This window comes from Neoarius graeffei, chromosome 11 (assembly GCF_027579695.1).
Source record: "Neoarius graeffei isolate fNeoGra1 chromosome 11, fNeoGra1.pri, whole genome shotgun sequence".
Taxonomy (NCBI): Eukaryota; Metazoa; Chordata; class Actinopteri; order Siluriformes; family Ariidae; genus Neoarius; species Neoarius graeffei.
Genome location: NC_083579.1, coordinates 12595113 through 12607262, shown reverse-complemented (window position 1 = coordinate 12607262; position 12150 = coordinate 12595113). Strand labels below are relative to the sequence as shown.

Genomic DNA, 12150 nt, shown 5'->3' with positions numbered 1-12150 from the left:
GTGTGGGGCGGGGTTTTTGTTTTGAATCCGAACAGTGCTGCTGTACTTGAGGACCAGTTCTCAGGGTTTCTTCCTCATGATGTCTCGGGGAGTTTTTCCTTGCCGCTGTGTCCGACAGTGTGATTTTCTATACCACTACAATTCCAGGTGGAAAACATTACAGAAACAACAACGTACTGAAGTAGCACAGATGCATGTATAAGTGCACATCGAGCACGCAGTACCTGTCATAGCCTACAGAGAATCACATACAGATAAAGCCACGCCCTTTATTCACGCAAAACAAACACACACACAAGTGTGAAACCCACAGCTGTCATTCAGGAATGAATACACGGATTAACATTTACCTGGCACATGTGCACAGCCAAACAGGTAAGAGCTCACCTGTTGGACACAGGTAAAAGGTTACAGGAAAACACACCGAATTACCAAAAATTGGCATCGTTTCATTAATATGACAAATCTAAATACAACCCCGATTCCAAAAAAGTTGGGACAAAGTACAAATTATAAATAAAAACGGAATGCAATAATTTACAAATCTCAAAAACTGATCTTGTATTCACAATAGAACATAGACAACATATCAAATGTCGAAAGTGAGACATTTTGAAATTTCATGCCAAATATTGGCTCATTTGAAATTTCATGACAGCAACACATCTCAAAAAAGTTGGGACAGGGGCAATAAGAGGCTGGAAAAGTTAAAGGTACAAAAAAGGAACAGCTGGAGGACCAAATTGCAACTCATTAGGTCAATTGGCAATAGGTCATTAACATGACTGGGTATAAAAAGAGCATCTTGGAGTGGCAGCGGCTCTCAGAAGTAAAGATGGGAAGAGGATCACCAATCCCCCTAATTCTGCGCCGACAAATAGTGGAGCAATATCAGAAAGGAGTTCGACAGTGTAAAATTGCAAAGAGTTTGAACATATCATCATCTACAGTGCATAATATCATCAAAAGATTCAGAGAATCTGGAAGAATCTCTGTGCGTAAGGGTCAAGGCCGGAAAACCATACTGAGTGCCCGTGATCTTCGGGCCCTTAGACGGCACTGCATCACATACAGGCATGCTTCTGTATTAGAAATCACAAAATGGGCTCAGGAATATTTCCAGAGAACATTATCTGTGAACACAATTCACCGTGCCATCCGCCGTTGCCAGCTAAAACTCTATAGTTCAAAGAAGAAGCCGTATCTAAACATGATCCAGAAGCGCAGACGTCTTCTGTGGGCCAAGGCTCATTTAAAATGGACTGTGGCAAAGTGGAAAACTGTTCTGTGGTCAGACGAATCAAAATGTGAAGTTCTTTATGGAAATCAGGGACGCCGTGTCATTCGGACTAAAGAGGAGAAGGACGACCCGAGTTGTTATCAGCGCTCAGTTCAGAAGCCTGCATCTCTGATGGTATGGGGTTGCATTAGTGCGTGTGGCATGGGCAGCTTACACATCTGGAAAGACACCATCAATGCTGAAAGGTATATCCAGGTTCTAGAGCAACATATGCTCCCATCCAGACGACGTCTCTTTCAGGGAAGGCCTTGCATTTTCCAACATGACGATGCCAAACCACATACTGCATCAATTACAGCATCATGGCTGCGTAGAAGAAGGGTCCGGGTACTGAACTGGCCAGCCTGCAGTCCAGATCTTTCACCCATAGAAAACATTTGGTGCATCATAAAACGGAAGATGCGACAAAAAAGACCCGAGACAGTTGAGCAACTAGAATCCTACATTAGACAAGAATGGGTTAACATTCCTATCCCTAAACTTGAGCAACTTGTCTCCTCAGTCCCCAGACGTTTACAGACTGTTGTAAAGAGAAAAGGGGATGTCTCACAGTGGGGAAACATGGCCTTGTCCCAACTTTTTTGAGATGTGGTGTTGTCATGAAATTTAAAATCACCTAATTTTTCTCTTTAAATGATACATTTTCTCAGTTTAAACATTTGATACGTCATCTATGTTCTATTCTGAATAAAATATGGAATTTTGAAACTTCCACATCATTGCATTCCGTTTTTATTTACAATTTGTACTTTGTCCCAACTTTTTTGGAATCGGGGTTGTAGTAAAAGCATGATAAAATTGTCTGTCACCAGGGCACACTACAGTTACGTGCCTGCGATCTAGTGTCCCAATCTGCTGGGTCAAGTGCCGTTTTATAAGCTATCGAATAATGTGCTGGAAGGCATTGTGAAATTCTCAGTGGATTCATGTGACTTACCGTACACGTAACATGATTCATGAAGCAATTCTGTTTATTGAAGAAAGAAGAAGAAGCCTTTATTTGTCACATGCACACTTCAAGCACAGTGAGATTCTTCCTCTGCATTTAATCCATCTGAAGCAGTGAACACACGCGCGCACACCCAGAGCAGCGGGCAGCCATACTACAGCGCCCGGGGAGCAGTCAGGGGTCAGATACCTCGCTCAAGGGCACTTCGGCCCAAGGCCGCCCCATGCTAACCTAACCTGCATGTCTTTGGACTGTGGGGGAAACCGGAGCACCCGGAGGAAACCCACGCAGACACGGGGAGAACATGCAAACTCCACACAGAAAGGCCCTCGCCGGCCTCTTAAACCACCGTGCCACCCATCAGATTTTATTTCAGTTCTCACCATCATCTCGCTCATATATCATCAGATTAGTCTGTTATTTATTTCGCATATTTTTAAAATGATCTCTTGCTTTTATATTGCGTCATATTGCACTCGATCGAGAAGGTTGTGAAAAATTGATCTGCTTTTTCAGTCTGCATTTTCTAGCCCCTTTTTTTTTTTTTTTTTTTTAAGAGGCAAGTACTTCAAAGTCTGTCAGTGCCTGTGAATCCTGCGAATTTTCCCCACGTAAATCACGAGCGAAACGCATGTCAAAATGCCACACGCATGACAGATGAATGAATTCCCACCAAATACACACAAGTAAACACAAAGCGTGCGCGCACACGCACAGAACAGATACACATTGGCAAACATATGCGTACACACTCTCAGCCAACCCACCTTTAGATTTTATTTTATTTTATTTTTTTTCTTGTTGGGCCGTGCAGCTGTAAGCTGTTTGTGCTATCACACCGCCTGTTTCCCCCCTCTGTCACTTCGTCTCATACTAAGTGTGATTGGCTTTTTGTCATCACCGGGCTGACGTGTGATTAATGCAGTCTGCGCAATATTCCTCCCGCCTGCAGCTCGCCACGCTCCACAGCCTCGCCTCATCTCTACAGCCTCCTGCTTCATACCCTTATTTATCTCCCTCACACACACACTTTTTATCCTCACATGCACACATACAGACGAGTGACAATTTAAAGGAAAAAAAAAAAGGTGGCTCTGTTATGCTGTCGGGGCATTTATTTATTTTTGCTAGCATGGTTCGGCTTCGCTTCGTCCCTGCGAATCAATACTAACTTCGTCTCACAGATCAGGTTTATCCCGATGAAGTCTTTCTAGCTTGCAGGGCGTGGTCTTTTTTTTTTTTTAGGACGACTCCACCCACAGGGCACGAGGGCGGTTTGATAAGGAGGAAAATGATTTCATATGCCGTCCAGATCTCAACCCAGCTGAAGGCAGATTTTGGAGCGAGTTGAGGGCCTGAAACCCGCATCAAAACTATAGGAAGCAATATGTAAAGCTGTGTGATGATTAATTTTAGTGTATCTTGAGTTCTCGTACCGTATACAAACCTGCACGCATGCAAGTGCATGTACTGTACATATACACTGTGTGTTCATGTTTTATATTTACACACGCGCTCATCTTTCCAATACACACAGACTTGCTGTCTTTAGCGCACGTTAATTTAATGCATGGCATAACTAGTAATCGCAAAGGAACTTTTCCGTGCGTGTTTGGATGTCTAAGATTAGCCGTGCTATTCTTGCCACTGGCGCGTCAGTAAAGCGTGAGAGACGCTTCCTTGTCACGGAGGTGCCAAAGCTCGCGCCGCAAAACTGCTGAACCGATTCAGCCAACCGTCTGCAGCAACAACACGGCAAAACCCTGAGCATAAAGCTCCCAAGCCTGAGATGAAGTGTCTCTTTGTGACTGTGTTCTCCTCACCTGTGCTTGTTTTACAGGATGCTGCACCTGTCCCTGTCCCTGTGTCTACCGGCAACGAAAAGGTAAGCGCGTGACGATACTATTTAACAATTATTCGCCAAAGGCGAGGTGAATTAACTGCTTATTACAGTAACTGAGCACAAGGTCTTTACGGGAAAATATCAGACCGAGGTCTTGACAGTACAGACCGAGCCTATTTTCTTGTAAGGACCGAGCAAGCGAGGTTAAGAAGTTGTTTGTTTGTGTTTTTTTTTTTTCTAAGATTAAAACAGACGTTTATGATAACGAGGCGTGACGCTGCTTTCAGTCATGTCGTATTTGTGACATAGTTGAGTCCTACACGCAGAATAAACGGCTAGCGGTTTCAAAACCGAATTTCGAAAATGGCTAGCGGTTTCTGAATGCGCTTCGTTGCTCATTTCTTGAATAACTCGCTGACTCTTGTTTGATTTCCACTCCATCTTTTTTTGTCGTTTTTTTTCCCAGCGTCTTGGAAAGTCAGTCCGTAATCTCTCTCAGGCATTATGGGAAAATACAGGCCGCCAAGGAACCAATCAGAGCGCACGATTTGTACCAGAAGCAGCTCGTGCTATATAATAATCACCGATATTCACAGAGCCCGATGCGGATCATTCTTTTAGTATAAATACACACGTGATTTATTATTTTTTTTTTAATTCAATCTTTAAAAGGGGCAGCGCAGATTTTGTCACTTCTCTACGCCGAGTCGCATAAAATACTTTGTTTTGAAATCGATAAAATAAATCACAATCCCACCGTACCTTTGAATAGTTTTAGACCAAACTTCGTAGTGCTTTTAGGAACAGCATTTTCTTTCATCATTTGTAATTCTTCCTCACTTACGGTGACGAAGCGATTGGACGCCGTTTTGCCGAGTCGCTCATCGAGAAATAGTCTGAATTTCTCAACCAATCAGCACGTGAGAATTTCTGTACTCACCTGTGTATTTATTAGGGATGGCAAAAACTAAAAAAAATCTTGACCGACCACCGAGCCTCATTAGCCGGTTAAAGTCGGTTAACCTATGAGTTTAAACAGGGATGCAAACGGTGCGCCTTTTGGCGGATGCCGCCTTTTTCACGGCTGAATCGTGCAGATCCGATTTTTTTTTTTTTTTTTTGGGGGGGGGGGGGGGGGTTGGAGTGTCTGAATAATTTCATCAGAGTAAATTCTGTATTAAAATTACTAAATAAGCAAATGTCGTTACAGTCCATGAAACATAGGAAGTATGAGAAGAAAACAGTAAATCAGAAAGCTGCGGACGTTTTCACGGAAGCTGCGCAAATGTGCGCAGCTTTCTGATTTACTGTTTTCTTCTCATACTTCCTATGTTTCATGGCCTGTAACGGCATTTGCTTATTTAGTAATTTTAATACAGAATTTACTCTGATGAAATTATTCAGACACTCCAACACCCCCCCCCCCCCCCCCCCAAAAAAAATCGGATCTGCACGATTCAGCCGTGAAAAAGGCGGCATCCGCCAAAAGGCGCACCGTTTGCATCCGTGTTTAAAATTCTAGAATTGGAATTATTAGAATCTATTCTAAATCTAACCGCGAGCATCCGCACATTCAGTCCCAGTCGCTGCCCTCCACTCACATTACCTTTTCTACAGCGCGAAACATTTAGTCAAACGCGGCGCTGATGTCGAGGGGTTTGTATTGGAGCGGAGGACAAATGGCTCCAGCTTAGAGACAGTTTCAGTTGGCCATGATGGCGGTGAAAATAAAGTCAAGTGCTAGAAGAAGTACATAACATTCAGTGATGGGAATAACGGCGTTCAAATAAAGGCTGTTATAACGCCGGGTAATCTAATTAATTAGCTACAATCGTTATAACGCCGTTACCAATATCAACACGCCATTACTGCATGGGATTGAAGTTGCTCTGAAGCCGTCACCGACTTGGCTCACAGACATAAAAGCTGCGTTTGTCACTCCCCCTCCAGACACCACTGTCATTTCATTCTCTCCCCTTCCCTCCAAAAGTCGGCATCTGCGCCTTTAGTTTGTGTGGAAAGATATGATCTGCAATAACATGCATTGTTGGCTACAGACCGAAACATACTTTCAGAATGCACTGGCCAAGGCAGGACTAAACTCGATGTGCCTTCTAATAATAATTAAAAAAAAAAAACAGAATAGTAATTTGTAAGCTAAAAAGCCTGTATCTACACTTTTTTTTCGCCGAGTGGCAGCTGTTTTCAACTGGGGCGGGAGGGCGGGACATGACTGAATGGGTGTTTCTGATTTGTCAGCTGTCGTCCTTACACCGCATGGCACGCCCCAAGCGTTTACAACACAGAATTCTAGGTTCTCCGCTCCAAAATCGGCAGCTTCAAAACGATTGATTTTTTTTTTTTTTTTAACCGACAACCAAAAAAAAAATTAACCGGTTGATGTTGATTTGGTCAAACGGTCATCGGTTAACATCCCTAGTATATTTATACTAAATTATAAATAAAAAAAAAAAAAACAAGTCCCAGTGCTTCAAAATTCCTCTTTGTAGCTTGGAGTTTATTTATTTATTTATTTATTTTAAGTGCTGACTTTTTAATTTTTTTCAGAAAGCGCAGTCTCGTCAGGAGGAGCTGAAGGAGAGAGCTCGCCTCCTGCTGGAGCAGGCTCGCAGAGACGCGGCCCTGAAAGCCAGGAACAAAACCGTCCCAAGCACCACCTCACCTACGCACACACGCCCACCGCAGGCCATCGACGTGAGTTCATCTTTGATTCGTAATCCTCACATATAGACATGTAGATTATGATTGGTTGGGTTGGGGGTGTTTTTGTAATTATGTAATTAACGCCCATTGTACTGACGAGTGTGAGTCATCAGTTTATTGATGAAGCAGTGATCTTGATAAGCACATTACGTACTGAGTCAAAGCTGTGATTTTGAAGGTGATCTCGCACTCTCGTGTGTAACCATCCCGACTGTGTGTTTGTGTAATTAGCTGAAAACGAACGGACCCGATTAGGTAGTATGATCACGTCCTCCTTAGGTGCACGGCTGCAGTAGGTAAATAATTTCTGATAGCTTCTAGTTAAAGATTCTCGTCAAATAAACCTTTAAATATTAATCTTAATGTTCTGTTACTAAATCCCGTAATGTCATGCATAGCCTGGTGGTCGCGTACTGTTGTTTAATTATACACACAATACACACATTGCAGTAAGGTAACCCTCTAGGAAGATTGATGGAAGCTTTTTTTTTCCCTTAAAAATGTAAAAGAAGCAACAAAGATACGTGAAGCGTTGAAGCTGGGGATAAAGCATCACATCTCTTAATTCAGCTGGAGAGACTTAAACGCACACTGTGATGAGACGATCTCGCCGTTCCAACTCCTCTTGAAAACTCCAGCATGACGAATATCGTAATCGAATTTGGTGGAAAAGTCATGGACGCTTCTTGTGGTCACGTAACATCGTAAAGCGAGCCTTTTCAGGAGAACGTGACGTCCTTGAGTTAAATAGCAGGAAGTGTTTAGGAACGAACGAGGGTGTGTTAAAGTATGATGCCGCTATTTATTTCAAACCTTGTGTCTGTGTGGATTTCGCAAATACAATTAAGGCACCGCTTTTCAAAGCAATGTTTCACCGCCATCTCTCGCTCTCACTCTTTTCCTCGCCGTCTGTGTCTCTTTAGCATAAGTCCTCTACGAGTTGGTGAAGGGGAAACGGTTTGCCATTCCGTAGATTAGCCACAAATTAACACCGTGCATGTGCGCATCTCTCCCAAGGACGAGGGTGCTAATGAGCCTCGCTTGCAGTAGTGCGCTGGCATATTGAATCGTTTGGCTTTTTAATAGAAAGCATTGATCAGAAGGTAGCGTGGACCTCGGTGCGCTGATAATTGGCAGCGATTTAGATTAGATTGAGCGATGTCTTGTTTTGATTAGGGGAGCAGAGGGGTGTTATCTCGCGCCGCGGGGTCCTCGGAAAGACGCAGCCCTGTGAATGCAGCGTGCATAAGGACCATTTTAATTCAATTACAAGAAGGAGAGGATGGACAGATGAGGGAGAACAGGAAGGGAAGTGTGAGGCGTGGCTTAAAAGACGGGGCCTAGTTTGATAGAGCAAAAGACATTTGCGTCGTGTAAACAGAATAAACTCAATTTATTCTGAAGTGGTCCTTTGGTTTACAGCTGTGCTGACCATCAGCGCCAGCACCTTGAACCAAAATAACATCTGTTTACTTAAATTTATTGGGTTCCCGGGTGCTTCTGTTCCGAGAAACACTCAGGTGACGCTCAGTCCAATCCATACAGCTTCTCTCTGTGATTCGAGATTCAGCAGCATCTCTCTGGGATCCGAACTGACAACTGTATTACTGTTACTGCTATAAAGACGTGCGACCTCTGCAAGTCCCAGTGGAGGAGGCGTGGCCTCTGTGCCTGTCGGTCCCCAGGAAGGAAGAGGTGTGGCCTCTGTGACTGTCAGGTCCCCCAATGAAGGAGGAGGTGTGGCCTGTGTGTCTGTCGGCCCCTGGGGAATGAGGCGACGTGGCCTCTGTGCCTGTCTGGTCCTCCAGTGAAGGAGAAGGCGTGGCCTCTGTGCCTGTCTGGTCCCCCCAGTGAAGGAGGAGGCGTGGCCTCTGTGCCTGTCAGGTCCCCCAGTGAAGAAGGAGGAGGAGGAGGCGTGGCCTCTGTGACTGTCAGGTCCCCCAGTGAAGGAGGAGGTGTGGCCTGTGTGTCTGTCGGCGCCTGGGGAATGAGGTGGCGTGGCCTCTGTGCCTGTCTGGTCTTCCAGTGAAGGAGAAGGCGTGGCCTACTGTGCCTGTCTGGTCCTCCAGTGAAGGAGAAGGCGTGGCCTCTGTGCCTGTCTGGTCCCCCCAGTGAAGGAGGAGGCGTGGCCTCTGTGCCTGTCAGGTCCCCCAGTGAAGAAGGAGGAGGAGGAGGCGTGGCCTCTGTGACTGTCAGGTCCCCCAATGAAGGAGGTGGTGTGGCCTGTGTGTCTGTCGGTGCCTGGGGAATGAGGTGGCATGGCCTCTGTGCCTGTCTGGTCTTCCAGTGAAGGAGAAGGCGTGGCCTACTGTGCCTGTCTGGTCCCCCCCAGTGAAGGAGGAGGAGGTGTGGCCTCTGTGCCTGTCAGGTCCCCCAGTGAAGAAGGAGGAGGAGGTGTGGCCTCTGTGCCTGTCAGGTCCCCCAGTGAAGGAGGAGGAGGCATGGCCTCTGTGCCTGTCTGGTCCCCCAGTGAAGGAGGAGGAGGCGTGGCTTCTGTGCCTGTCAGGTCCCCCAGTGGAGGAGGAGGAGGCGTGGCCTCTGTGCCTGTCCATCTTGGTGTATGAACACATGTTTAGCTGTAATTGATCTGTTTGCATGACTCTGGATCGCTCTATACTGCACCATTTTCTGTTGGAACAGCTCTAGTACCTCAACAAAGTCATTAATTTTCTTAATCTGGGTATAAAAACGCTAATAAACCTCTGATACAACCAGTCAGTCAGTTTGTGTGTTGCCCTGTGCAGGCTGTAAGGTGATGACCTGCAAAAGTTTCACAGTATTTAAAGTGAATACCTCCTGATTTTATTCGCGCTGTTAATTATGTAGCTCTTATGAATACAATCACACCTACCCTCTTAAACACAGCACAGTTTTTAAGTTTCACTCGTTTGGTGCAGCGTTATTGGTTTAAAATCACTTTTCGTCGGCACACCACGTGTAGGTTTGAGTCTGTCCTGATTTAACCCTTGATTTAGAAACGGTGGAAGCTAAACGCTCAGCTTGCATTTATTCACAGCTCCTTTATCCGCCATGTTTCATTAACATTGTTCCAAATGTTGGCTTTAATTTTCTTGATTAAAAAAAAAACAAACGCTGACATGCAAGAGCTGCTCATGATGTGGATCGATCATACAGAGAGATGTTATACGATCCTTGAGGACACTATTTATTTAAAATCATCTACAGCCCAATCAACTGAGGCTTAAGTGTCTCTCTCAAAGGCCCAGCAGTGGCATTCGGGCAGTCCTGGGATTTGAACTCGCAACCATCTGATCACTAGCTGAGAATCTTAACTGCTGAGCCAACGTGCGTGTCTGTGTGTGCTCAGTCTTTGTCTGTGACTGCTGGTGTGTTTCACTGGTCGCGTCACTAATCCCACCCCTCTCATCAGCTGTGTGTGTGTGTGTGTGTGAGCTGTTTTCCAGCATGCCATGCTAATTTGGTTCCAGCATGAAGCTTCTGCCTTTGATCTACGTTCACCCCTTCTGTTCTTCGGTTCCCGTGTGTGTGTGTGTGTGTGTGTGTGTGTGTGTGTGTGTGTTTTGGGTCTTTGATAGAGGCGTAGCAGTAATGATGGTTTTGTTCTGGTCCTGATGGCTGTAGGTAGGTGGCCTTCACAATCTATTAGAGATGGAAGTCTGACACCATGTGTGTGTGTACACACACACAGAGCCAGTGGCTGTAGTGAGTAATTAATGAACAGTCATTAAAAAGCCCTAATATGCCTTAATACACACACGCAGAGTACATTAGACTTTCCTCACTTGTCCTTCCTGCCTGTATTTGTCCTTGTAAAAGAAATAAAAGGTGGAGTGATGGGTGAGAGCAGAGGAGGAGGAGAGAAAGGTGGGAATAATGTTTATGTATGTGTTGGGTTGAATTGTGGAGAGCTCGGAGACAGCTTTCTGAAGCAGCAGCTGATCAGAGGGGTAATTTCACACAACCCTGGCCAGGGTAATTATGACAGAGAGAAAACGTGGGGAAGAGAGAGAGAGAGAGAGGGAAAAGGGCAAGAGGGGTAACGGGAGGGCGGTGGGGGGATTCCAGGTGATCTCCCTCATGCTCAGTGGCTCGTTATGATTAGTTTAATTGGACTTCATACCGATGGGGCCCCTCCTCTCTCTCTCTCTCTCTCTCTCTCTCTCTCTGGTGAAGTGACTTTTCCGAGATGCCCGTGACCCTCGCTGTAGGGGAGAGACGGAACAAACCTTTGAACTTGCGCCAGCTTCCCTGTGTGTGTGTGAAAGAGAGAGAGAGAGAGAGAGAGAGAACATGTGAGACAGAGACATCTCTTCTGTATTCCCACAGTGCTTTTTACCCTGTCCACCTTTTTTTTTCTTTTCTTTTTTTGGTTAAACGTGTGAAAAGTAGCGATGGCACAATACCATTTTTCTTTCCCAACACTGATCCTGAAAGTATCACAAGAGCATCAGCCGATGTTCAGACCCATCCCATCTTTTATTGTCCTTTAAAAACTAAAACAATCACTTAAATTACATCGCTAAAAACATGACTAATGAATAGTTCAACTCTTCACACATGATGAAGTATACATTATACATATTCTACAAAAATAAAAATCTACTCAAAATGCAATCAAGTCTCTTTGTGTGAAGAAAAAAAATCTTTTCCTTTTCTTACAGGATCATCTCAAACTCTCCTTTGATCCCGCTTTCATTTCAGCTTTGTTTCATCACTTTTGGCCCGTATAAGGTTAAAGTTCTATGCTTTTGCATCGAGTATTTTGCGCTCAGAATGTGCCCGTGCCTTCTGTACTACAGTTTTAAAGGCCTGTTAGAAAAGTCCAGTTTTCATTGTTAATGTGCTGCTCGGTATAAAATGTTACAGCGAATCTGAGATCAGATCCCAGGCCAGTTTGTCCTAATTAGGCCAACACATTTTCTGTGAGAAATACCAGCGTCTCACCAGGCGTTTCCTGCCCAGCTTCAGAAACGTGTATTAGTGTGCGCTTATTTTCTTCACATTTCCCATTTGACTCTTTCTGGGAGAAAGTAATGAGACGGAGTGGGTTAAGGACTCGACTGGACTGGATGGAGGTGTGTGTGTGTGTGTGTGAGAGAGTGAGTGTGTAAGCATGTGAGAAAGGCTCTCCACTAAAGTCTTCACCTCTCCCTTTCTCTCTCAGAATCAATTTCCATCATTAAACACTTCTAACATCTTCATTCATTACAATTCACGTACAAAAAAAAAAAAAGTTTCAGCTCTATTTCCATGGTGACGGTTTTTTTATTTCAGGTTCATATATCACGATTTACTTAAAGGCGGTTCCTAATTTTTTAAAAGGAAAAGGGTCATATAAAAGTCAAAGCGAAG

At 44.7% G+C, this 12150-nt stretch overlaps 1 protein-coding gene across 5 annotated transcripts in view; it reads left to right on the top strand.

Moving 5' to 3' along the window:
- The window catches only part of ehbp1 (EH domain binding protein 1), a 359695-nt gene that overhangs the window by 241982 nt on the left and 105563 nt on the right, over nucleotides 1-12150 (top strand). For all 5 annotated transcript variants that reach the window (XM_060933432.1, XM_060933436.1, XM_060933433.1 and 2 more), the window contains 2 exons: nucleotides 4090-4134; nucleotides 6661-6807. In XM_060933432.1, the coding sequence (XP_060789415.1) occupies nucleotides 4090-4134; nucleotides 6661-6807 (192 nt within the window). The remainder of the gene's footprint in view (nucleotides 1-4089; nucleotides 4135-6660; nucleotides 6808-12150) is intronic.